Below are 26,638 nucleotides of genomic sequence, written 5' to 3' on the forward strand. Positions count from 1 at the left end.
CTTAAGAAGTTTTCTAAATTAATCACTACCTCTCTACAACTCAGGGACGATCTAGATGTATTTCTCAGATTACAAACAGGACTCCAAGGGAGGGTCCAGAAAGCTAGCTGCAGCACTCAGGAAGATTACATTTCTGGATTAGTCAAAGAGGGAGGTGGAGTATGAGATAGGATGGTGCACCTACTGTGCGTATATGGGTGATATTAAAGTTCTGAATTCGGGTCAGAGCCAGGCTTAGAAGAGAGGTCAAGGTGGTAGAGCTTCCCTGGGGAGTTCACAGGCTTCAGAGTCAATGGGGACCAGATGCAATGGGCTTCAGGCATAGGCCTCTGGTCAGAGGGAGCCACTGCGAAGCCTCCACGGGTGCAGGCTGCCCAGAAGAGGCTTCTTGGAGCAGGTCTGGGGAAAGGGATGTCACTTCAAAGGGTCAAAGGCTGACTAGTATGGGTGTTGTAAACAATGATCTTGCTACACTCACATTCTTAGTGTGCTTGTGAACAACTAGGAAGCAGGCTTAACAGCTTCTCTTCTTTCCTCAGAGCACATCACAGAGATGGACAAAGGGCCATAAGCAAAGTAATTAATGTGACAAACTGCACTAAGCATCCACCTCGACTGGAGGGCTGCTCCAGGAACTGGGAAAACAAAAATGATTCAGTCAGGGTCTCTGCCCTCAGGAGTCTACAGTCTATTGCTCCTGAAATATAAAAACCAGCCCGAGGGTGGGAGACGGTCAGGGCTAGGGTGGGGAAGAGGCCAGAAGAAAGGAGTTTCAACCAGAGATGGCAGCATCAACAAATATAGGCAGGAGATCAACGCAGCATGTGCAGGGCGGCAGAAATAGCCATTGTGTGCAGTGGGGGAGGGGGGACAGCTGGGGAAGTGGGGGAGGGCAGCAGGGGTGGGCCCTAATGCCAGGCCAGGGCATTAGAAACTCAAGAATTTTACACAGGTTTTTTTTGTTTTGTTTTTACACTGTACAAAGCTGACTCCAGCTAGGGAGAAGTGGTTATAGGGGAAGAAAAGGAGGCAGAGAGACCAACAAGGAGACCACCACTAGGTTCAGACAGAAGACACTGAGGTCCTGAGCTGGAGGTCCTCAGTGGTATTAGGAATGGGGGGAGAGGCTAGGTGTGAGATCTATTTAAGAGGTAAAATGATAGAACCTGAAGGGCTTTAAGGGGAAGGAAGAGCCAAGGAAATATCTACGCTTCTACTCAGGAGACCAGGGAATGGTGGGGCCTTTACCGAGACAGGAACATGGGAGGTGACCAGGTGGAGGAGGGGAGCAGAGTCTAGATCTGAACAGACAGCTGGCTGCCTTTCTGAGGATGGTGGGCACAGAGGTTCTGAGCTCCCACTAGAACAGGCATCCTCCCCTTCCCCATGATCAAGAACAGCTTGGGATTCTGGAAGAAGAACCTCACACTTGATGTCAGTGCTCTGGCTTGTGGTCTGCATGTTGGCCCTGCTTTGGCTCCAGTGACCCAAGAAGACCAGAGAGGCCACGGGGGCCTGGGCTGTGGGGTCGGTGCTTCATCTCCCCCATTTGTAAGATGGTAACTGTGCGCCAGCCTTGCTAGAAGCCCTGCAGCTGGGGATCACACTGATAAATTCACTGTATTACTTTGCACAAATCAATATCCCAGCACTTACCAGGGGTTGATGTGACCGAAATTGGTTTCAGCCAATTCGTGAGGGTAATAAATGGCCATTTATCAAATCAATTCATTCTGCGGCACTTCTTTGGCTGCCCACCCTCATGGTACATCTGGGGTGCCAGGTTCCACCCAGCCAGCACACATCTGACACTAGCTGAGAGCACTCAGGGAGCACCCTAGCCTGCCCTCTAGATCCGCCCCACTCTCCTGCACCTGCTTCAGTGCTGAGGCCCTGCCATAGATTCCGACCCAGAGAGTGCCTCATGCTTCACGGGAGCTGGAAGCTGAACACACTCTGACTGTTATGAGTGTGATCCCTGGCTGCAGGGCTTCTAGCAAGGTGGGCGAAAAGTTACCACCTTACAAATGGAAGGGAATGTACTAACCCCACAGCCCAGGCCCCCACACCCTCTGTGTCTTTTCCAGCAGCACTGGAGGCATAGCAGAGTCACCCTACACACCACAGGACAAGGAGGAAAGCGTTCCAGATCTGAGGCAGAGTGTGGGTGACAGATGGAGCTATGGGTAGGACAAGGCACTTGGCAGACATTCTGACAGCCCCTAGGAGGTGGGAAGTGGAACCATCTACTCCTGCTCTGGGCTGGCAGCAGGGAGAGACAAGGAGAAGGACCAGGGGAAGACGCCAGTCTGGGGCTGGGACTAGGGGTCAGTCTTGGATTGATGGAAACAACTGAGGGCCTGACCTATGAAGCACAGTGCCCAACGCTGGACAGTAAACATCTAGAGGAGGGGGACTGGGTTTTATTGAGAACTGTCTGGTACATACTGGAGATAGCATATGCTTTACAGTCCTATAGTCCTGAGTCTGGATCCCTGGTACAAAGGTGAGGAAACTGATGCTCAAAGAAACTGAGTGACCAGCCTGAGCTGCATAGCTGGTAAGTGGCCCACCTGCCATTTGAGCCCTGGCTGACTGAATTCTTTCCACTTTAATGTCCTCCTCCCTCCCCTAACTACTTCTGGAAGTCTCACAACTTATGGGCTTGAGAAGCTGGTGAGAAACAGGAGATCAGAGGAGTGGGCAACATGTGAGGAAACGGCTGTGTAAGAAGTGGAGGGTAAATACCATGATGGCAGCTATAGTTCTGGCCCAAGTGGACATGAAACTCTAGTAGAACCTGCTTCTCACATCTTGGCTCAGTCACTGATCTCTCCAATGGGCTCCTCCTCCTCTCTTTGACCCAAGAGCTCCCAAGGTCTCCTCTCTTTTTACCTCAGACATGGCCTTGGCAAAGAAGTGGGGGGTTGCCACCTCCAAGCTGAGGGTGGCTGTCTATTCAGACCCAAAAGCGCAGCCTGATGAGGTCTGGGCTTGAGTAGTGGGGACTTGTGTCTTCACAGAAGCTTTCCCTGGCTCCTGGGTGTGCCTGCAGGTAGTCTCTGCCCTCCAGCTGCTGAGGCAGATCTGGTCTATGGGCTCCTTTTAACTGCTGATGGTCAGGTCATGACCTGACCATGAGTCCCACTGGTGTGTGAGGAGGATGGAGACGGGCTGGGCCCAGTGTGTCACAGGGATGACTGCCTTCATTGTGCACTGACTCCTCTGGGACTCCACAATTTCAGCTTCATGTCTCCTTTCACAAGTGAGAGAGTTTGGTGCTGGGCGTGGCGGCTGCTGGGCTGCATGTGGTGGGACTAGAGGCGGCACTGGATGCACCTGACCAAGACATCGCAGGGAAGAGGCTTTTAAAGCTGAGCTGAGCATTGGCTCACCTGAAGGGCCTCTCAGAATATAGAGTTCTGGTCCATCGCCAGAGCTCCTGATCCCACAGGTCTGGGATCAGATCTACATTCTAACAAGTTCCCAGAGGATGCTGATGCTGCTGGTCCAGAGACCACTTTGAGAACCACTGCCTTGGGGGATACTCCCTTGTCTAAGTCAGAAATAGGGTTCCCTTGCCCTTCCCTCATCTGTCTTGAGGTTACCCTCAGGGAGCCATGCACCTCAGGAGAACAATGGTGAGGCCACCATCCTGAGCACAACCCCAGTTTTATCTCTCTCCACTGGAGATGCATGCACAGGAAGGTCAGGAGATGAGGGGTGATATCAGCAGACGGTCTAGATCCCAAGGTGGCATAAGCGCTTCTGAGGTAGAGAAGAAGGCACTCAAGACTTGCACGGGATGTTTTCCATAGAATTGAGCCAGCCTCCAACAAATTATATTGAAGGATGGCACAGTCCCCGCCGGGAGACAGGAGACCAAAGCTCTAGTTCTGGCTCAGTTATGACAATACTAGTGATGGGAAAGCTCTTGTTCCTCTCTGGGTCTCAGTTTCTCCACCTGAAAAGCGGGGGTGGGGTGGGGTCAGTAGATCAGATGAACATCAGAGTTAAATTCAAAGCACAGAAAGAAGCCTTGACCAAATTACTCAAGTGTTCTGCCTCAACTTCCTCATCTGTGACATGGGGATTCAATGGGACCAACCTCATAGGATTGTAAGGATTAAATGACGTGGCATATGCAAAGAGCTTAGAACACTGCCTGGTACACAGAAAGCACTTCACAAATGCTATGCTGTAACAATAACAGCCCCTTCTCCTCAGCTTGGAGATGGCAGGACCACACCTCACTACAGCAGACCACAAACTTCTACACCCTCTTCGGTGTGCGTGTACTCACCTGCGCCCACTGTGGCGATGGCGCTCTCCTGGCCAATGATGTGCTCCTTCAGCCGCTGCTCCAGGGGAAAGCGGCGCCGCTCCTCGGCCTCCCGCTTCCGCTGCTTCTCTTGGTACTGTGGAGAGAGACGAGAGATGGAAGGCGGCTCAGGAGCGCCGGACCCAGGAGGACCCTAGTTTCATTCTATCCCCCCAACCCAGGGGGAAAAAGCAAAGGGTCTGGGCCTCTGGGGGTTCTGATGGACAGCTCTGGCTCATTCTTTTCCCAGCCCCTCGTCTGAGTCCTCACCTCATTTCCCTACCTTGGTGGCCACTGCTCAGGGGTCCTGGCTCGCCCTGCTAGTAAAATAAGTACTGCTAGTATTGGGTTGGCCAAACGATTCTTATGGTGTTCACATAAGATCTTATGAACTTTTTTGCCAACTCATTAGATTAACTCTTGAGTCTGGAGTCTGACAGAAGACTTGGTTTGAATCCCAGCTCTCTCACTTATAAGATGTGATTATCTGGAGCAAGTTACTATGCTCAGTTTTCTCCTCTGCAAATTGGGGATTAAATATGATGCTGTATACAGAATGTGTCTAGTGCTATGGCTAGTAAGCACTAAGTGCTTACAAATAGATAGGTTCCTTTCATTTTCTGCCTACCCTCTTGAAAACCATTTTGGTTTTCAAACCAGAGCTACGAACACCCTTCAAGTCAATGATACTGCATTTTTCAATTAAACACAACTATTCAGCAATTGCTAAATTCCTGGCACTGTGTATGCCATGATGGAAAGGTGGGGAAGGGGCAAAGAGGAAGACTGGCCCCTGGCAGGTTTAGATGATGCTGAGTGCCTGGCAGGTGTCTGGCCTCTGGCTTGGTCCATTTCAGAAAAGACAGAAGCAGGAGGCTTGAGCTTTGTCCCACTGAAAGGGAGGGGAGAAGAGCCATGTCTTGCTTTCAAAGAGCTCTATCTAAGTCAGGCAGGGGAGGCGAGGCAGGGTGTGTACATGAATACTTCTCAGGCAGGATCAGCCGTTTCCCTTGTGGTTCTAAAGCATGTGTGCCTACACCTAGCCCTGTATCTATCACTGAAAAAAGCTACTTGAAAATGAGTTTGCTGCATATTTGTGATTGTGTCTTACAAATCAACTATGAGCCCCATTTTACTCACTGCTATTTCTGGCATGGGTCCTGGCACAGTGGACACAGCTGGTGAAAGTTTACAAAAATGAAGCTGATGACAGATACAAAGAGGAATTAACAGCTAGATTGGGTGGTGTAGGAGTACAGAGAAGGGAAGGATACATAAAACATAAAACATTTCTGGGAGGTGAGAGACTTGAAGGAGCTGGAATATTGGGCTAGTTGGGAGCTGTGGCACTATCTGGAGACTGGGTTGGGGGGTGAGTGCATGGGTCTGATGATAAAGCATCGATGGAGGCCAGGCGCTGGGGGCAGGAAGCAGGCCTTAAAGTGAGACAGAAAGACCTGGGTCTTCCGGGGGCTTCTCTTCCCTAGGGCTCCTGTAACACTGACAGCTTTCTAGAAAGCGAGCTGCCAAGGTAAGGCCTTGTCACAAAAGTGGTGGCTGCAGATTGCTCTTGTGGGCAGAGTGGATGAAGAATACCTGCTACTTGGGCAGTGTTTTCCTGTTATGGTAGTGACCTTGACAGAAGTTAAAAAAAATAAATAGCAAACAATCCAATTTTGGCTGTTGCTATCAGTCTGTAACTGAAAGCTCCCATCAGTCCTGGGGTTTCATATGGAGCAATAATTCGGCACCGATCCCAGCGGAGCAACGCTTGCCGGTTGGAATCCAGCACGTCACTGTGCAGCTCCCTCAGGCACCACATACATCACCTGGCTCTGCCGACTCCAGCCATATATCTGCCTCCTCCTCCTCCCTGTCCACCTAGCCCCTCTCAGCACTTGGGTCCACTGGGCTGAAAGGCTCTGATGGAGAGATGCACACATACAGGCCGGTACAGCACCAGCCAGTGGCCTGGCCCGCTTGCAGTCAGGCAGGATGCAGAAGGAACCTGGCCTCCGAGAGTTTGTGAGGTCTGTCTGCTAGGTCATTTCCCCTCAGGGATGGGTATTCCCACCTCTGGGCCTTTTGTCCACACTGCTCCCTCAGCACATAAGTCTTCTCTATTCCCACCCATCTCTAAGTGATCTTAGCTTAAATACCAAATTGTCTAAAGAGCCTGTTGCCCTGGCACCTCCAGAGCACTTGTTTAACTGCCTGTTTCTATCTCTTTACTCCACACATGAGGAAGTAGTGACAAAGACCATGCTCTATTCATCCCTGTAACTCCAGCACCTAGCACAGGCCTGGATCACAGAAGGATTCAATTTGTGCTGCCAAGTGAATGAGGTGACTGCCGTCTGTGAGATGGCTGCTGTGTGCCGGGCATGGTAATCCGAACTTTCTGTGTAGTGTCTTACTGACTTCTTACAGCAGTCCCCGTATGAAGTTTGATACCTTTCTGGCTCATAGTGAGGCACATCATGTGGCAGAAAGAAGCCAGCTTTGCCCCAGAAAGACCTGAATTTAAACCTCACCTAATCTACTTGGGCTTCCCAGGTGGCGTAGTGGTAAAGAATCCACCTGCCAATGCAGGAGACATGGGTTTGATCCCTGGGTAGGGAAGATCCTCTGGAGAAGGGAATGGCAACCCTCTCCAGTGTTCTTGCCTGGGAAATCCCATGGACAGAGGAGCCTGGGGGGCTACAGTCCATGGGGTCAAAAAAGATTGGACACGACTTAGTGACTAAACAACAACAACAAATCTACTTAACAGTAAGCTCACCTTGGGGAGTTAATTCAACTCCCTGAATTTCAGTTCCTCATCTCTAGCATGGCAATGGTACTCATTGTGGGATGCTGGTGAGAATTAAGTGAGATGATGCATATGAAGCACTGGGCAGGTCTCTGGCACACAGCGAATGTATATGCAGAAGTAGCTGTGTGAGAGACTCAGGGGCCAACACAGTATCTGGCCTGTGCAGGCCTTTGATAAACTTTGCTAACTACTTCTTTACTGCATTTTGATAACTAATTTTCTAACCCAGTGCCTTTGTTTTTATTTTGGTGCTAGAACTAATTTAATCTGCATGGAGCCCCACAGATAAGAGGAAGAAGCGCTCTGGCTTAAGCAGAAGCCAGGAGTTAGGTCCATTAGGATGCCCCCATGGACCCAGTGTGGCTCCTGAGACTTCTCCCCAGGAACCCTGAGTCTGCTGGGCAGTCTCAACACCAACTGAGCTCTCAGGACACCTCCACTGCCTGGGGTGTCTCAGCTGTGCCTGTCAATTTCCCTTACATGGTAGAGAACTCCTCCTCTAGGTGCTTTCCATCCACTGGTTTGTGGGGCCTCACAAAACACACCTTTTCTTCCTTTGCTGCAAGCAAAGCTTAACAGGAGTTTCCCCACCACTCTGTTGGTTTGGGTACTACCATCATGGCCTCCCTGAGCCTTCTCCAGGGCAACATTTCTACCTTTTGCAACTCTTCTTCAGTGTCATGATTTTAGGTTATCTTAGTATTGTTATTTTCTTGAGCAATGGGAAAGGGTTCTGGACTTCTATGGGGGTGAGCGTCAGGTTTCTCAGGAGCTCTCTAAATAGTACTGGGAAAGAGTCAACCTATGGCCTAAATTTGAGCACACCCTGATTCGAGTACAACCCCCTCTACGCCTGGAGCCGTATACAGCTCTTCAGAGAAACTTCTGAAACTGGACCAGACTTTTTGATAAAAATGTACAGGACAATGGGATTAAACCACGTATGAGGTTATTACTTCATGCTCTTTCCCAAATGCTTAGCACAGAGCTTATATTAAAAAAATATGTTGAGGACTTCCCTGGTGGTCTAGTGGTTAAGAATCTGCCTGCCAATGCAGGGTAAAAGGGTTTGATCCCTGGTCTGGGAAGATTCCACATGCCAAGGGAAGCCCGTGCACCCCAACAAGAGAAGCCACCACAGTGAGAAGCCCACACAAGCAATGAAGAGTAGCTCCCACTTGCTGCAACTAGAGAAAGCTCACACGCAGCAGTGAAGACTCAGGCAGCCAAAATTTAAAAAAAAAATGCTGAATGAATGAATGACTTTTTAATAGTGTGAGCTATGAGTTCAGGCTTGTGGAGAGCTAACCAGTGGAAGAACCTAGGGAAGGAAACTACTTGGTCTGTATGTATTTTCTTTGGGAGGAAAGAGAAGGCCCCTGGTAAGGGTCCATGAATGTGGGCTATTGTTGTTCCTGGCTTCTGAGGAAATGGGGAAGAAGACTACAGGGAATGAGGTCAAGGCTCTGCTTCAACAGGGTTCCAGTAGAGGAGGGGACAGGGTAGGTGACCCAGCTTGCAGAAGCAGAGGACACTGGGTGGAGATGCACTAGAAGGAAGCCACCAGGAGAGCAGGAGAGGGAGAGTGATCATCTTCTTAATAAAAGCCACATGCAATTAGTTTCAGAAGCCCTCACCTGGAGCCAGCAGCAACCAGCTTCCTATGCTGCATCTCGGCTGGATAATCGCAGCCACTGGTTTTCATCATTCTTGATTTAATATGGCACCCCTCCTGGCTCTGAGTGCATTTACAGGAAAGGGCTGGGAGGCCGAGGCGAAGCCTAGCTGGGCTCTTGTTAGGAGGTGGGTGGCTGGGCAGAGCAGCTCTGTGGGTGAGAGTTACAGGGAGAAGGGTATGGCAGCACCCCTGCTGCTGGGCATTACTCAGGGAACAAATCTGATAATAAACCTAGCGATGTGTTTACTGAGAGGGGAGCTGGGGCAGGGGTGGTCGGCAGGAGACCCTGGGGAAAAAACAGGAAAAGTGTGGCAGAGGGAAGAAAAGAGAGTCCAAGATGCAGCTTGCCTTTAGAGGGAAGTCAGGGCACACAGCCCCCTGGTTTCTCACAGACTCAGATATGCCCCATCCTCCTGACTTCCTAGATCCACCCCAACTCACATCATAGTCAGGGCTTCTACCATGTCCTGAAGCTGGGGGAGGCAGAGAGGCCTGGGTGGGGAGGTCAACAAAGTGGGCAGAAGATGAGACTCAGGGGGCAGGTGTGGGACGATGCAAGAGTCCTGAGAAGAGGGAGTGATGACAAGAGGAGCACAGGGGGTCCAACAAAGGAGGCTGGGAAACGTCGAGCAGACAGGAGGGGAGGATGGGGGATGAGAGGGGCACCTAAGGGACTTGAAAGTCTCCTGAACTAGCTCAGAGTCCACATCCGTATTGAGGAAAGCTGGGTACAGTGCCAGCATCAGTCCCATGAAGACTTGGTGACCGCTATGTCAGCATCCCAGGGTCCATTCTTTCCTCCACCTGATCCTCCTTTTGCCGCCAGATCAGTATTTTTAACATGTCAACTGGATCACGTTGCTCCTCTGCAAATAGCTGGGTTGCTCCAGAGACAAGAATGGCAAGACGGTTAAGAGGGGCAAAGAGGGGCTGAGGTGAGAAAATGGGTTGTATGCTCCTCAGCGTGTCACATCAGGAGGTACATGATGATGATGTACCTGTGACTGGGGATGTTAGTTTTGATCATCTGATTAAGGTGGGCTGTGCCAAGTTTCTCCACCATCATCTTCCCCTTATGTAATTAACACGTGTCTTGTAGGGTGGGACTTAGAGACTACATAAATACCCTGTTACTCCTCAAACTTCCACTCCTTAGTCTGAGTATGAACTGATGAATCTTGCCTGATTTGGGACCAGCTGTTCTACCCTCACAGCCCTAAGGAGGTCAGAGGATCTCCTCCCTCATCATCCAGAGAGGAAGTAATTAAAGCAGGGTCCCACTGGTAGCAAGTAATAAAGGCAGAACACTAACTCCTGCAGTCTGACTCCAGTGCCTGCACCTTCCACCCCGGAGATAAGAAAAGACCCGTTCTTGCCTTTAGGGAGTTCAGAGCCTATTTAGGGAAAGGAGATTTAAAACACAAATTTCATATTCCTACTTTTAGCATGGGGATACCTAACGAATTTATTGAAAATAAACACCAGAGGGTGTTCTTGCCAGAAATGCACAGCCTGAATTGAATCATAAAGAAACATTAGACAAACCCAAATTGAGGACAGTCTACAAAATAGCCAGCCTGTACCTGTTAGAATGTCAAGGAAGACTGAGGAACTGTTTCAGATTAAAGGAAACTAAATAGACGTGACAACTGAATCCAACTTTGGATCCAAAATTTTTTTTCCTTGTAAAACGAACTATTGGGACAACTGGTGAGATGTGAATAACATCTGTAGATTAGTTAATATTAATGCTCTGATTCTGAGAATTGTATTGAGGTTATATAGAAAATGTCCTTTATTTTTTAGGACCTTCATACAAGTATTTGGGGGTAAAGGGGATCATGTATATATAACTCTCAAATAGTTCAGAAAAATTATATATCTTTATATTATTCATCTCTACATAATAAAGCAAGTATGATAAAATGTTAACAACCAGTAATATAGGTGGAAGTTTATGGGAATTTGCTGTACTATTTTTGAAGTTTTGTAAAAATAAAAGTGAAATAAATCAGGACAATGCTTACCCTTGAGGGACAGATAGTGACTGGAAGGGAGTATGATACAAATGAATGCTTGTAATAGTCTACTTCTTGATTAGGTATATTCAGTTTGTGAAATTAACAGTGAGCTGTATAGTTATGAGTACCTTATACAAATACATTTCAACAAACGATTTTTTAAAAGTTAAAAGAGAAAGAATGCAAAGGTGTATCCCCATAAAGCATGGAGTGCTCTGTCTGGCCCATGGAGAACCTATAACGAAGGTCGGATGGTGTTGTCTGGGCCAAGCACAGAGCCAGGCATGCAGCACACCAGCACTTGAAATGAGATGCGAAGCAGGGAGCAGGCTCGGTGAGGCAGGGAAGGGGGTTTCTCTTCATCCTAAGCCAGGCGGAACATAACCCTCTACGTTCCTGTATACCTCACCCCTTCTCTCCTGATGGCTTCCTCCAGATCTGATGGGAGCACCCAGGCGTGCAGCCCGGAATGCGGGGCCCAGGGGAGCCCTGCATCCCCAGCTACCCCTGCAGCAAATGAAAAAATACACAGACAGGAAATGTGCTTGTGATTCTGTCACTGGGATATGCAAATAAAATATATATGATAGACCTATCTGCCTAATATTCCTGCCAATTCATTCTCTGGGTGTGATTAAAATGAGCAATAAATTCCTCGTGAGTCTCGGTGGAGTGAGGATCTGGGAGTGGAGATGCTGGCTGCCACCAGCACGTCCCCCTCAGCTGAATATTCATCATGGAATAGCTTCCCATATTTTTGTTTTATCTGCCATCATGTGCGCAGAGATATATTTCCATCTCTCTGTTGTCTCTTAGTTAAGATGTGAAAATGGTCTAAGCTTTAAGTATTAAACCCTTCAGCTTGTGAAATCCTTCAAAGTGAGATCACAGGTTACCTTCTCTGTGAAGCCTGCCCTGCTCATTCTGCCTGGAGGTGATCCATGCTTTCTTAGAACCCCCACTAGCTCTGCGTGGACCCCTCCTAAGGCACAAGTCAGCCTGTGGGTATCAGAGCTAAGAGCGCCTGCCTCTCCCCATCTTCCTCTCCTGATACCCAGCTCAGGAGACAGGAGCTGGGCTTCATCCACCTCTCGATCTTCTTAGGGGGCCTAGGAGGCTTCCACACACACAGACTGCTCAGAGAACTAAGCAAATAAGCCATGAGAAACAAATCATTTAGGCCACTTAAAGTGACAGAGATTCTTAGATAAGTGACATATTTTAAAAGGCAGAATAAAATTAAAAATTAGGCTTATGGATAATTCTAAAATGGGAAAACCATCAAGAAATAATAAGTGAAAAAACATAGATTCCAAACATGGAACTAGGGTCATAACTCAAATACCTTCAGGACCAAGAAGGAAATATAAATGCCTGACAGGTAAGCACATAACACGATAGGAAACAGATACCTGTGGCTGGAGAGTCCACATTACAACCTCTAAGGCATTACACTCACATTTAAAAAAAACTCTGAACTGCCAAAATAAAAGGTGGCTGCCAGTTTGAGGCCCATGGTTTATACAGTAGGCTATCAACCAGGCTAAGAAAAAAAACCCACTTATGTATAGATATGGTCCAGAAAAGGTAAATGTAGTATCATAAGAGGAATGGTCTGATTCGTATCTCAATAGCTGCTTATAATAGCCTGATTTTCAAAAGTCACGTTTTATTTTACCTTCAGTTTTCTCACCTGTAAAAGGGGGGGAAATAAGAGCTACCTCATAGCTTTGTTACAGCATTAGAAAAATTATATATTCGAGACCTGGCAGAGTGCCTAGATGCACTTGATAAATGGTACCTACTATGACTATAAATAATTAAAAACATTAATAATAGTTATGTACAGATAGTAGGGCTAAAATGCTTTTAAGTGAGAGTCAGTTCAGTTGACATCTCTTTCAGGTAGCCTTCCTTGATCTCCTAGGCAGGATTAGAAGCCACCATGGGTTGCCACAGTCCCTGGGCTTCCCTGGGACTGATGACTCAGTGGTGTCACACTTTACTTGTCTGTTTCCTCACCAGACTGTGAGCTCCTTGAGGGGTTCACCCAGATATCTTCTTCCCACCTAGCCCAGAACCTGGCATACAGATGTCATTTATAAATATGCACTGACTTATTTAATTATCTTCATTTTATACTGTCCAGATTTTCCATAATGGGAAAGATGACTTTTATAATTACAGATTTTCTATAAAGAGTATATATTTGACTATAGAGAGGCAAGTAAAGGCGGAAGAGGCTGAGCTGGATGGCAGGGAGATGCCGGATGGACAGAAGGGGAGGAAGATAAGATCAGAGTGGTGGTAATCCGTGTCTAGACAAAGAGCCAGGACATGAGGTCTGAGGCTGGAGCCTCAGCACCCTCCAGGCCTGAATCATTATGTCACTGACATAGGGCCTGAACTCGAGAGCTGATACTTACTTCCTGGCAGAGGGTGACATAACCCAATCTAAAGCAGTGTTTCCCCCCTGAAACTCTTCCTCACAGTTTTGAAGAGGTAGTTTTTTTTGCAACCTGGAGAAAAAGAGCAGAGCAGAAAGAATGGGAGACCATGGAGATGCTGAGCAACTGAGAGAAAGACAATGCTGCTGATGTCCAGGGAGAGCTGAGGGTGGTTCATGTGGGTAGAATCTGAGGGGACCCCAGAGCAATCAGGTGGAGGTGCTCAGCAGACAGCTGAACATTACAGAAGAGGAAATCCAGCCTGTGTAAAGGGATCAAATGCAGAGAGGTGATGACAGAGAAAGAGTCTTCATGTTGAGAGGTGACAAAACCCCTGGCTGGCTCTGAGTGGTCTTCTAGCCTCAAAAGGCAGCCCCTGCCCTGGCTCACAGCTCTGTGAGGGGGCTCCTTCTGGAAGCAGCCACCCATTAAGCCTGGCTCTGTCCTAGCCCTGGCACTGAATCCATTTCCTCTCTCCCCTCCTCCTCACAGCCGTCTCTGTGCCCACGTGCCATCTCTCCTATCCCGGCCAGATGCCCCACTGCCTTCAGCCTTTTCTCATGGCACAGTTCTGCTTGCCTGCCTGCTGCCCACCTCTGCACAGATTCTGAGAGCTCACTCTACTCAGAAGGTAGCCCTCTGTGGTCTAGAAGGATCTGACTGGCACAGAGGCAGCAACTGCCACTTACTCATTTGGGACACTGACTTTGTATTGATATGGCTGACATCAAGACATTTCCTGGGCAGCCAAATTTCATTAGGGTCCCTCAGCAGCCCTAACCCTTCCATCCCTGCTGATATGAAGAGGTCTGTTCTCCTGCTTTACGTGACCAGGCCAGTGCTGGCCCTATGTCACACGACCTGACAAAACAGGAGTAATTTTGGCCAAGGGCAGCGCTGGCTCTCAGGGGACACTGGCTTGGCCTCAAAGGGGAGATAATGACAGGGATGTAGTCCCTGAGGTGATGTGAAACAGTGCTCAGAGATTTCCTTAGAGAATAGGGGAAGCAGACCCAACTCTAGGGCAGGAACATGGGATTAGCTGTGTCCAATAAGTTGTGAGTGGAAGTAAAGGGTCCTACTTCCAGGCTGAGCATGTAGCTGCCGGTGGGCGGCCCTCCAGGGTACTCTCTTCCAGAGGGCGGCTGCTCTGCAGTGAGGTCCCTCAGCATCGCGGATGAGCAGAGCCCGCCTCTGCTGACCCATGATGGATGATGGACGTGTAGCACGAGGTAAAAATGAATCTTTGTTGTTTTAAGCCACTGAAATTTGGGGTTGTTACAACAGCATGACCTAGTTTATCCTGACGCTACACAGACCAGCGGTATATTGAATGGAACCACAGAAACCATTCAGTCACAGTGTTTTCATTTCACAGAGGTAAACTGAGCTTCAGGAGCAGAAGCCCTTGCCCGAGGTCAGTCAGTCAGTGAGGGGGTGAGATCACAACCCCAGCTGAGTGCTCAGTCAGGTGACCTAACCTAAGTGCTCTTACTCAAGACACACAGAGTGTCTGCCACTAGGTGGGACCTGCCACTCTTAATCATCTCAAAGTACTGCAGCCAATTTGCCAGAGAAAGATTCCACGAAGCTGGAAAAAGCCCAAGACTGACAGTCAGAAACCAAGCTTCCAGTTCCTGTCCTGCCAGTGAACCTACCACGGGATCTTAGTAACAGTTTTGATGTTAACTCGCTCTGGGACCAAGGGCAAGTCACAACACACCCCTGGGCTCCAGTTTCCCCAGGAAGAAAAGAAATCATTTGATCGAGGTTTCAGAGATTTAAAATGTGTGCCCCACAGCACAGCTTCCATGGAGGCTACCCAGGGGGGAAGGATAGGCTCTCCTTCAACCAGAACAGCTCTATTTTCCTCTGACTTATTTATTTTACTTTGATAAGATTTCCCATCTACTGGACTTGATGGTTTCTCAGGTCCCAGCTCTGACATTTGTGATTCTAGTTCTTAGATTCTGCCAAGTACTTTCTAAGTTATAGCTGGGTGGCTGAGAGGAACAGAAGGCAGCCTGTTTTTAGAAGGTTCAAAGTCTGGATGAGAAAATCAAATTAAGATGAAGATTGTTTTGCCTCATACTCTACATAAGGATCTCTGGAGTGTATATGGAAGGAAGGGCTGAGGGAAAAGTTCTAGAAGGAGAGATGATGGAAAAGAGTTACTTGATGAGGCTGCAGAGTGCATGAGACCTGAGGAAATAGTACTGAGGCGAAGATTTTGTCCTGCTATCCCCTCTCCTTCATGGAAGGAGCTGGAAGGCTCACTACCTCAGAAACTGAATTTAAAAGTTAGTCCTCAGAAGCCAGAAGTGGCCCAGGCTGCTTCTTGGTCAGTAAAGGGGATGCCTCCTATTCTTGATAAGAGGAGGCTGGATTTGTATTTAAATAGACAATAATCCTCTAAGGAGAAGTGGCCTTTGGTGTAGAGTCTGACATAATTTAATGAGTGAAAGATGAAATGAAGCATGGAGTGCCCACAGGCCTTCTCCTTTCTTTGAGACTTACCTTGGTCTCAGAAGTCCTTAAAAGCTTCATCACGTCCCCTTCTCGGGCATAATCCAAGGGTGTGTGTCCCATTTCATTCCTCTGCAAGGGATTGGCTCCTGACAGGAGGAGAAGGAGAAACAGAGCCTCTGTGAGTGATCAGTGGACCCTCAGCCTTCCCTGGGAGGTGGCATAGGCCTTGACTTCAGTGTAAGGAATGCTCACAGAAATATGGAGCAACAAAACCTAAGAGATTGAAACACATGTCAAGTTACTCTGAGAGAGGAGCTCTAGGTCTTCTCTGACACAGAAGTAAGGGTATTAAGGCTCCTACATGTGCATGCATACATGCAAAAACTCATTACCCACAGAGAGTTGCCACACACACAGATGTGTTATACACACACATAGGTGTGCTGTGCCCACAAAAATATACACAGCTGAACATGCTAACAAATATACCAATACACATACAGATTAATACACCCCAACTCCAATGCATTCTTCATTAAAATGGCTGCATTATCAAATTTGTTTGTATACAGATGAATATTCATTCACAAAAATCATATAGAAATCTAAAGCACAGAGTATCCCAGGTAATGACAAGGCCCCTTCTTTCTGCTCTCTGCCTCTCCCTCTGCTTAATGCTTCTTTTCCCTGCTCACTTCCTGCCTGCTAGAGTCAGCTGAGCTCTGGCCATCATCAGCAACCCCACTGTGCCAGCCCTCACCTGTGCTACTTGTTGCTGCGTGTGCACTCAGGCAGGCATCTCCTCCAGTCATTGGTTCCCATGATTCAAAGACAAAGAACTTGAAGTATAACAAAAAGAAGAGGCTTACTTGGGGCCATGTATCTACCTTCTCTCACTTATAAGTGCCGGCAGCTAGGCAGCTGATGAGCCTGTGTAAAGTGTCTGCTTGGTGTAGAGCTTTGACAGTCATGGAAGATAGGCTACTTTAACCCCCACACTGTCAGAATCTCCTCCCCAAAGCCCAGATCTGGGCACCTCACTCTTCTCTTCGAAAATTGACCATTCCATTCAATCTGTCCAACCCTGAATGAGCTGGGACTCAGGACATGGAAGAATCAGATCTGGTCCTGGCCCAAAGCACCGCTCTCAAGAACTATGTGTTAAATGGAACATTAAAGTAACAAACAAACAAATACTCCTTGACCTTTATTGCTAAGGAAGTGCGTTGTCTATACTTCAATAAGGGTTAAGACACAGTCCCTGCCATGAGGATGTAGTAAGTTGGCCAGGGACACTAAACGCACAGGAAAGGCTGCGTCACCATGAGGCCTGGCTCAGAGGGGATATTCAGTCACTGTTTGCTGATGGACAGTAAAAATCAGTGTTTCTCAATCCCAGGCTGAGGCAGCATTCATATCACGATATAAAACCATTCCTATTGAAACTCTCTGCTTCTTTAAGGACTATAAACTCATCAATGATGATTGTCATTTATTAAGCATTTACACATGGCTGTCTGCCGCGGCTGCAGAGGAAGAAGCATGGGAGGAGGAGGGGAAAGGAGCAGAGAGCGTGAAGCATGACCCAGACCAAGGAAGCTTATTATCAGTTAGAAAAATTAATACTTTTTTACATGATTCTATTTTCTAATAGGAAGCTAGTACAAAATAAAATATTTAGCTAACTTTTAATCACAATTCACATACCTTTCAAGGTACACAATTCAGTAGTTTTAAATACACTTCCATCATCATGTAAGCCTCACCAGTATCTAATTCCAGATCATTTTAATCATCTTGAAAAGAAACCCCATCACCATTATCAGAGACACTCGCCACTTCCCCCAACCCCAGAAACCATTAGTCTGCTTTCTGTCCCTATATGTGCCTACGCTTGACATTTCACATAAATGGTGTGGTCTTTTGCATCTGGCTTAATTTACCATGTTTTCAAGGTTCATCCATGATGTAGCACATGTCATTCATGCCACAACATGAATGTAGGAATATAGCATGTACTTCATTCTTTTATGGCTGAATAATAGTGCATCCTGTGGACATACCTTATTTTGTTATTCATCAAGCTCATATGCATTTGATTTGCTTTCCCCTTTTGGCTATTATGAATATGCTATGAATATTTGTGTACAAGTCTGTCTGAGTGGATGTATTTTTCTATGTCTCTTGAGTATGTATCTAGAAGTGGTGATGATAAAAATAATAGCCACTAGTGTTTACTATGTACTCTGTATTTTATATATATTATCAACCATCCTGAGGGGTAGAAATTAAAATTCCTGTGCTATAGATGTGGAAACTCAAAGGAGATAACTAGCCCAAGGTCACAAAGCTGGTGATTTGCTTGGCTCAGGAGTCAAACCTACTCCAGGTTTTTTTAACTACAATTCTTCACACTTCAACCAGGGCAGCCACAATACACCCCTGGTGAAAAATCATTCCATGGTTTTCACTGCTTATAGGATAAAATGCAACCTCCCTAATGAGAAGAGTGTCTTCCTAACTAGCAGGCAAGTCCTCAAAGCTCAATTGGAGCCTTATTCTTTCTTTCAATTCTGTTGGTGCTTGCTTACTGGGCACTGTGTATCAGGGCCCTGTACATAGGGAGATGGGAGACTGCCAAAGCCAATGAATAGTTTTTGGGTTTTTTTTTATATTTCTTGATCACTCTGCAGCAACCAATACCTTGGCCACTCTCTCCTTTGAGTTATATAAACCACTTTTCAGGTTTTCCTCACACCCCTGAGACCATTCCTTCTCTGTCTCTTCTGCAGGCTCCTGGTCCCATCTTTTAGATTAGGTGCTATCTAGAGTCTAGGCACAGTTCCAGCTCTCCAGAAGCTAAAAGGGACGAGAGACGACCATGCAACAACAACTCAGGCCGAGAGTGATCAGTGTGCCGAAGGAGGGACAGCGGGCCTGTAGAGAGAGGTGCAAGAAGACCACAGTGCTAAGGGGCTTGTTCACCTGACCCAGTTTCCCAGCCAGCCCTGTTCTGTCTGGCGCTCAGCACTCAAGGCTTGAGAGGCAGGGGCAGACAGCATCGTCCCTTTCCTCAAAGCTCCTGGACCACAGCTAGGGCTGGAAGAGAGCTACACTCACTCAGTGGAAAGGCCTCTCCTCTCTGAGGCAGCCTCAAGGGGAGCTCTGTCACTGAATATGGGCTAGAGTGGCAGGAGGGTGTGGGAGAGACCTCTGGAAGGGAAAGAAAAGAAGAGCAAAGAGAAGAAGAGAACTGGGTAAGAGAGGAAAAAATAGGAGAGAGAAGGGGAGGGGGAGAAGGAGAGAGGTGAGAGAGGAAGACAGTGGAAGAAAGAACAGAGGGTGAGATTAGCTGCTTCAAACAAGTGCTGTCAGTGATCTATATTTGCTTACAGAATGAAAAATGTGTGCCATAAACATTGGCCACTGAGTAATTTCTAGTAGGAGTTGTGTCACTTCTCATAAAGGATGGGATGGGACAGGTAGGACATTTCTGCACTGGGCCAGCCAGCACAGGGATGTCGTTTAAAGCAGTGCTCGGTCTGTCTCCAGCCCAAGAGCTCTCACCCAGATTCACCCCAGCCACCCCGAGGCGGGAAGCCAGCCAGGCTCCCCAAGGTTCTGGAGCCTCGGGTCAGCATGTCTGCTCCCAGTTTAGGAAAGCTGAGGCTGGGGCGCCATGGGTAATGTCCATCTAATATTAGTCCCTCAGCCCCCGAACCCTTGCTCTGATGTTCTGACTTGACTAATTGCTGTAATAATTGATAGAACCTGACTTCTACAACTGATCGATTTCACCTCCACGACCAACGGCCACAAACCATTACACTCCAATAAATAACCACGTTGGGCCTCACCCGGCTGTCCTCTCCAGGGGCATCAGGATGGCCCATGCCCTGGCCTGACCTCACCATGCCTCCCACCCAGGGCCCCTCCGGGCCAAGCAGCTGGTCTAGAGGGTCAGGCTCCTGGGAGTAAGTCAGAGGGCTGGGCGGAGGTGGGGAGAGCTAATCGCAGGCCATCCGTCACCTCCCACTGGCTGTCTGGGGCTGGGGCCAACACCTGGAGCACCCCAGGCAGTATAGTGCAGGACTCCTCCCCTGCTCCAGATTAGTGTGTCTCAGCTTATAATATTTGATAAATAGCAGACTGGCTTCCTGGCAGCACTGCTGCGGCTGCGCCTGCCCGCTACAGCTGTGGAAGGTCACTCATTGGGGAAATATGTTTCTGTCAGTGGTATTGAAAAAAGTTCAGTGGAGTGACAGGCCTCAATTTTTCAAATTTTATTAACTCCATCCTCTTAACCATTTGTCTTGAATTCCTTCAGATTCTGGGGGATCTGTCAATAGGGCTCGGGCCAGGAAAGTAGGATGGGGGTGGATGGTCATGGACAGGTCCTGGCTGGTGCCAGTGACAGGCTGGGGTCTCAACACCCAAGGCAGGGTAAGGGAGTGGAGCTGGTGTTGACGGGAGAGAGGGCCTGGCCCACGGGGGCCCAGGGAGCCTGCTACTCTTCTTTGGTACAGCACCTGCCTTAGGTTTGACAGCCTTATAGGCTTTCTGAGGCAAAATAGACCTTAATGGTGAGTTCTTCCAATTCCCTAAGAAGTGACCCGCCTCGACTACATTCGGAACAGGTGAGTCACCCTGACTTCCTCAAGCATGTCCAGAGCCCCATTCCAAGCTCACTGCCTGCCAAGGGGTTTCCCGCACTAAACTGAGGGCAGATTCTTTTTGCATGAGCCCCAACCTCTCTCTCTAACCCTACTCTCACCTTGGACTTCTTATAAATATCCATTCATCTTTTAAGACTCAGTTCAGGCTTCTTCTCCAGGAAACCTTCCTTATTTCCCTCTCACCCCAGATTTGGTGCGATCCTTTGTGCTCCATGAGCCTTTCTGCTTCTTTCTTACTACATTGATCACTATGTTATAACAGTCTGTCTCCATACAGGACTGAGAACTCTCAGAAGTCAGGGTCCATGGCTGATCCACTGCTATATCCTGACTACCTAGCACAGGGGCCAGCACAGAACACATGTTCAGTAAGATTTACCAAATGAATGGACTTCTTTCCAGGTGTTATCTTCCAGAGCCACACACAACATGGCCATTCTTCCTGCCCCAGAAAGGCCCTTCTCATAGCAAGTGAAGTATGTGACCATGTTCCTTATCCCAGTGGACCAAAGTCCTCAGTCTCTTTGCTAGTTCTAAACCTCTTCGTCTAGGTGGCAGGTCAGGTCAAGACCCAACACTCTCTATCTATCTCTGTGGTGGGAAGTGGGGAGGAAGTGGTTGCAGAGAGAGGCCCACTTGCCCTTCCTGGGGAGAGTGTGGAACCAGAGTGAGAGATGGGATTCAGGTCTCCTGACAGCAAGTCTGGGGTGGCAGAGGCGAAAAGGCACATTACTCCCTCCTCCCTTGACACCACTCTGTTCTGACTTTCTGCTACCTCTGTGAATATCAAAGACAAGACAATGATGCAAAATGCAAAGAAGAGAGCTTAAAAAAAAAACAAAACCAAAAAAACCAAACCCAGTAACTGCCCTATACAAATGTGTGAGCCTATATTATCAATAATATTGACAGGCTCCCCCACTCCCTCCCACCCCTGCAGTCCTATTGGCCATCCTGGCCTTTGAGGGATCCGGATCTACCACACCTGGTTTTCATGACTTGCCCTTTTCTCCACCTGCAGCTACCTCCCTGTCCCCGAAGAGTACACAGCCTGGAAGCCAGCACGGACGGGGGTTACTGCTCCCTGGTTGTGACTAGGGTCTTGCTTCACTTCTCTGGTGGTCATAAGCACAGCCCTGCCTACCTCAAGGGGTTCTATTTGGACTGAATAAGATGTGTAAAAAGTGTAAAAAGATAAAAAGCTGGGGGGAGAAAAGACTGTACAAACTGTACAATGTTTGTAATAACTTACACATTCATTCTTCCAATATTTCCATGTTTTTTTTGAACCACACCACTCAGTTTGTGGATCCCCAACCGAGGAAGCACAGTCTCAACCACTGGACCACCAGGGAAGTCCCATTTTTACTGTTGACTCCTTTAGCACCTTCATCCTAATTTTTACTATTTCAACAGTCTGTTTACTATCTCCAATTAGAAGTTACTATTGAATAAGGGAAATTTCCCCCATGATCAGAGGTATCAGTGTGGAGTGATTCATTCTCTTTGGCTGTGAGCTCCCCATCAAGGACACATTCTGAGATGGGGTGGCCACACGAGAGAAGCCATGCGCCTGCCCCGTCTCCATACTCACCTTCACTCACCTCCACACTACTGTCCGGGCAACTCCTCAGGCCTAGTACCCTGGTCCCTCGTCTCCCTGACTATCCAGACCCTACCCCTTCTTCAGGGCCCCTTCTCCGGGGAGCCTCTCCACCCCTCCAACTCTCAGTGCTTATCATCCATGGGCTCCTATTATCTTCCCACTCCTCCCATTTCTAGGAGTCCACCTGTCTAGTCTTCCCAGGTAATCTGTGTGTAGCTCCTCAGGTCAGAGATGCACTGATTCTCCGTGTGTTCCCAGAGGTTGAAGGTAAAAGAGAGGAGCCCTGTCCAGGATGCTGCAGGAAGCACAGCAGTACTGGGAATAGAGCTGTGGTTCCTAAACTTTTCCCTTAGACCACACTAACCATTTCCAACAGAATCTGTATACATACGTACATGCGCACCTGAAGATATGCCTCCCAGGTAACCAAGAACTTTTACTAAGTACTGACTATATGCCATACACAGTGCTGACTACTTCCTCCTATTTAATTCTTAACAAGAATTTGATATGGCTTTCCTGGTGGCTCAGATGGTAAAGAATCTGCCTGCAATGCAGGAAACTCAGGTTTGATCCCTGGGTTGGGAATATCCCCTGGAAAAGGAAATGGCAACCCACTCCAGTGTTCTTGCCTGAAAAATCCCATGGAGAGAGGAGCCTAGCAGGGCTATAGTCCATGCGGTTGCAAAGAGTCGGACACAACTGAGCGTCTAACACACAAGAATTTGATGAAGAAAGTAGGAGAGGTATTATTTTTTCCATTTTACAAATGATTTAACTGAGTGTGGTAGAAGAGCAAGGTGAAAGACAAGCTAACATGTGTTGGGTGTTAAGGCCTTTATATGCAGTTATTCACCATACAAAGACTCCTAAGAAAATAGAGGCTTAGAGAGCTAAAATAATTTGCCCATGGTCATTCAGCAGATAAACAGTAAATCTGGGACTTATTATACTATTCTCTTTTTGAGAGAAATATATGTTTGAAATTTTACATAATAAAATGTTGATTTCTTTTTTTAAAAGAAGCCATCTGGTTTTTCCACCACATTGTGCTACTTTCCAAAGGTCCGATGACTCAAAAAGAGGGACAAATCATCTTTCCTCTTCCCTACCAACATGCTTAGATGCTCCAAAGCCAAGTTTGGGGGGTGTTTCCAGAGGCAGGTTTGGGGTAGACAGTTTTGTTGAAAGGGTACAAAATGGAACTCCTTTTCTTCCGAGTCAGAACGCCCCTCTCCAGGGTGAATGATGATCCACATAAGTTGGTCCCCAGGTCATTTGGAAGTCTGAACCCTCTGACACACACTCTGGTGGATCCCTTGTCTTCAGGGAGGTGGATTTCTGAAGTTCATGGAACAGAGAGCTTTTGCCTCCTGGCTGGACCCAGCCCTCATTAATCACTGATTACTGACTTTGAGGCAGGAATGGCCACACACAGCGGAATCTGACTGGTTCTTGTCCAGAGGGAGAACCCAGATTGGTAGGAGACAGATAGGGACAGAAACAATGACAATATAGTATGGTGTCAGGGGGACAAGGAGAAAAGGATGATGAATCCCCTCCCCCATTACAAGGGAGACGTATCCTGGGGTGTCTCGGGACAATCCTGAGCACACAATGGAGAAATGTGGGCCGACTGCCATTCCGTGTGGAGGGTTCGTGAGTGACAGTGGACTAACCAGACCCACAGGGCAGGGCGGAGCGACGGACAGATCAGAGGTCACAGAAGAAAGTTTCCAATGGCAGCAAAAAGGCTTGGTCCTGGTTCAGTATGTTCACCCCTGATATGGGGATGGCCTAGTCACCAAATCTATCTAGACTTCAGATTTGCGTGGGAAGAGGTCCAAATACATGTAGAAGACGGACATTAAGAGCTAAACAAACGAGATGAAAATGAATGGCAATAAATGGGAAGTCATGGATTTGGAATGACAAAGTAGAGATTGTTCTGGAAGAGTGACTGAGATAGGAAATGGTTTAGAAGCCACGTGGAAAAACGTGGTTTAAGGAACTGGAGGTTTAGGCTAGAGGCAAGATAGCTCAGGAAAACATGCCTGCATTTTCAGGTATTTGAAGGGCCATCATGTGCAACAGGGACTAGATGGACCCAACAGTAAAACTTTAAGACCCTTGCAAGCAAATTTTGGCTCAATATTTGAAACTGCTAAGCATCAGAAAATCCAAAGATAGAATGTGAGCAACCTCAGGAACAAATGCGATTCCCCCTGCACTGGAAGTGTTCAAGCACTGAATGGATGACTGTGTGGCAGGTCTACTATTTACACATCCGTTTACAGAGGTTTTATCAAGATTGTTAATTTGTGTTTCTGCATTCATTCAGAGATACTTCTGGAGAGCGCTCTATGTGTCTGGCCCAGTGCCAGGTGCTGGGGACACAAAAGTGAATAAGATGACCCTGTCCTTGCCCTCAGGGAGTTCCTGGTTCTGTTGAGAGCAGATGGACAAGTTTATTCCAACAGTAACTTGTGTTCTGATTACAGGCCTCAGCATAGAGGAGGCTGGCTTTGGCTTAGGTTAAATCAAAGAGTTTCTGTGGAAATTCAAACACGTTTGGTTACCAAAGGCCATGGTTTTATCAAGGTCAAATCACTTCTGTAAACCTACTATTGGCTGTGGAAACAGAAGTATACACTGAAGCACAGTCTGTGAATTTTTGTGCCCGATGTCTTGCTCTCAAGAGCCCCAAATAAGTCGCTTCACATGTCTGACTCTGTGTGACCCCATGGACTGTAGCCTGCCAGGCCCCTCTGTCCATGGGATTCTCCAGGCAAGAATGCTGGAGTGGAGTGGGTTGGCATGCCCTCCTCCAGGGGATCTTTCCGACACAGGGATGGAACCCATGTCTCTTATGTCTCCTGCACTAGCAGGCAGGTTCTTCAGCACTAGCGCCACCTGGGAAGCCCAAAATTTGGTTTTTGGCTGGGACTGTTTATGTGCCTACAGATTGTCTTACAAGTGGCTGTGGTGTCAGGGTGAAGTGATTTAGTCAGAGGCCTACCCAACTCTCCATTTCTTACCCACCCTATGGGGACTGCTTCAGCACAGACATAAACATGCTCCTGCCGTTACCTTATTGCACTCGTCACATGGGGAGGCTAGAAGGCTTGATTCAGGGATATGATTGGATTTTAAATCCCAGTCTCCCAGGATTTTAATTACTGGTCTGGGGCAGCAGGGCTAGGCGCTGGCTGCCTTTGGATGGAGGAGGTCGATACGCCACTCCACAACATATTGAGCCACAATGCCTGCAGACTCTATTGCTCTATTTAATCATCTTTTGCAAAATTTACAGTGGAACAGGAGGGATCAATACGGAATTTATCACATTCTCTTGTAAATATGAGCTGGGAAAGAGTTCCAGGCAGTTTGTTACTGAGTGGGAGGGAACATGTCTGTGTACAGCTGGGCATTAGGAGATGAGACAAAATCCATACTTCTTGGCATAAGCTACAGATGCTCAGCCAGTCTCTCTGAAGCCTGAAGACAAGCTCAATGGGAAGAACACTGATTCATTCACTCATGTGATCAACCAACCAACATTCCAGAGCACCTATTTCATGCTGAATCCTGTATAAGGTCGAGGAACAGAAATGGAGTTCTGCTCTTGAGATCAAAATCACAGATTCCACAGTGGCCCTGCCACCTACTAGTGGTGGAATATGGAATATGGAATAAACAACAAGTTACTTAACAGCCTAATGCCTCTGTGCATGCATATGGAAAACATAGGTAATAAGAGTGTTAAACTTGCAAAGATATTTTAAGTATTGAAAGAGATAAAGCCTTAGTTCAGAGCTTGGTACAAAGTAAGAACTCAATAAATGACAGCTATTGTTATTTTTACTACAATTATCATTATTAAGTACCCCTTCCTATAAAGTGTCTCACTAATGGTATATGTGCAGAGATGGAGGTGTTGAGCAGGGGGGCAGCCCCCCTTTCTCTTTAGTAGACAGAAGGGAGACTGAGTGGCCTTCCATAGGTTAGAGACCTAGTTAGGGCTCTACTGGCAGCAGAATCAGAAGAACAGAGGGAAGAGAGAATAAGAGGAGACGCATGCTAAGCTCTGTTTTTTGAAACTTCAGTTGTAATCTCTAAAACAATAAAATAGCTTCCGAGGGAATTTCCTCGTGGTCCAGTGGTTTGGGTTCCACACTTCCACTGCAGGGGGCATGGGTTCCATCACTGGTGGGAGAACTATGATCTCACATGCTGCACAGTATGGCCAGAAAAGAAAAAAAGGCTTCCTAAAACTGCTGTGGGGTAACAGCATGAGAAGCGATTCACTTTACGTGAGCAAACCAGGAAAAGTGACAAGAAGAGACATAAATGAGTCGGTTCTTGAAGGCTCAGTGGGGGTTTGATAGGTGGAGAAGTGGGGAAAGGGCATTCCAGTGACAGAAAAGTAAGCAAGCAAAGGTCTGGAGGCAGGAAAGACTCCCTTCAGGGAATGAGGAGCTGACTGGGCCTATGGCAGAGACAGCTCCTGTGTGCCCAGGCCCACCTGGCTGCAGACAGGGCCCTGGTTAGCCTATCAAGTGCTGGTCCCAATCCTGAAGCAATCATCCCCAGCTGCTCTTGGAG

At 47.6% G+C, this 26,638-nt stretch overlaps 1 protein-coding gene across 12 annotated transcripts in view; it reads right to left on the reverse strand.

The window, feature by feature from the left end:
• The window catches only part of CLPB (ClpB family mitochondrial disaggregase), a 141,632-nt gene that overhangs the window by 20,055 nt on the left and 94,939 nt on the right, over positions 1-26,638 (reverse strand). For 11 of the 12 annotated variants that reach the window (XM_086340622.1, XM_086340620.1, XM_086340628.1 and 8 more), the window contains 2 exons: positions 15,800-15,897; positions 4,304-4,418 (listed from right to left, as the gene is read on the reverse strand). In XM_086340622.1, coding sequence (XP_086196748.1) covers positions 4,304-4,418; positions 15,800-15,897 — 213 coding nt within the window. Of the gene's footprint in view, positions 1-3,642; positions 3,965-4,303; positions 4,419-15,799; positions 15,898-26,638 lie in introns of those variants that run through there. The other variant, XM_086340634.1, reaches the window with a different exon arrangement.

The sequence above is a fragment of the Bos grunniens genome, chromosome 15 (genome assembly GCF_055505025.1).
Source record: "Bos grunniens cultivar Pamir isolate PY7600 chromosome 15, Bosgru_T2T1.0, whole genome shotgun sequence".
Lineage (NCBI taxonomy): Eukaryota > Metazoa > Chordata > Mammalia > Artiodactyla > Bovidae > Bos > Bos grunniens.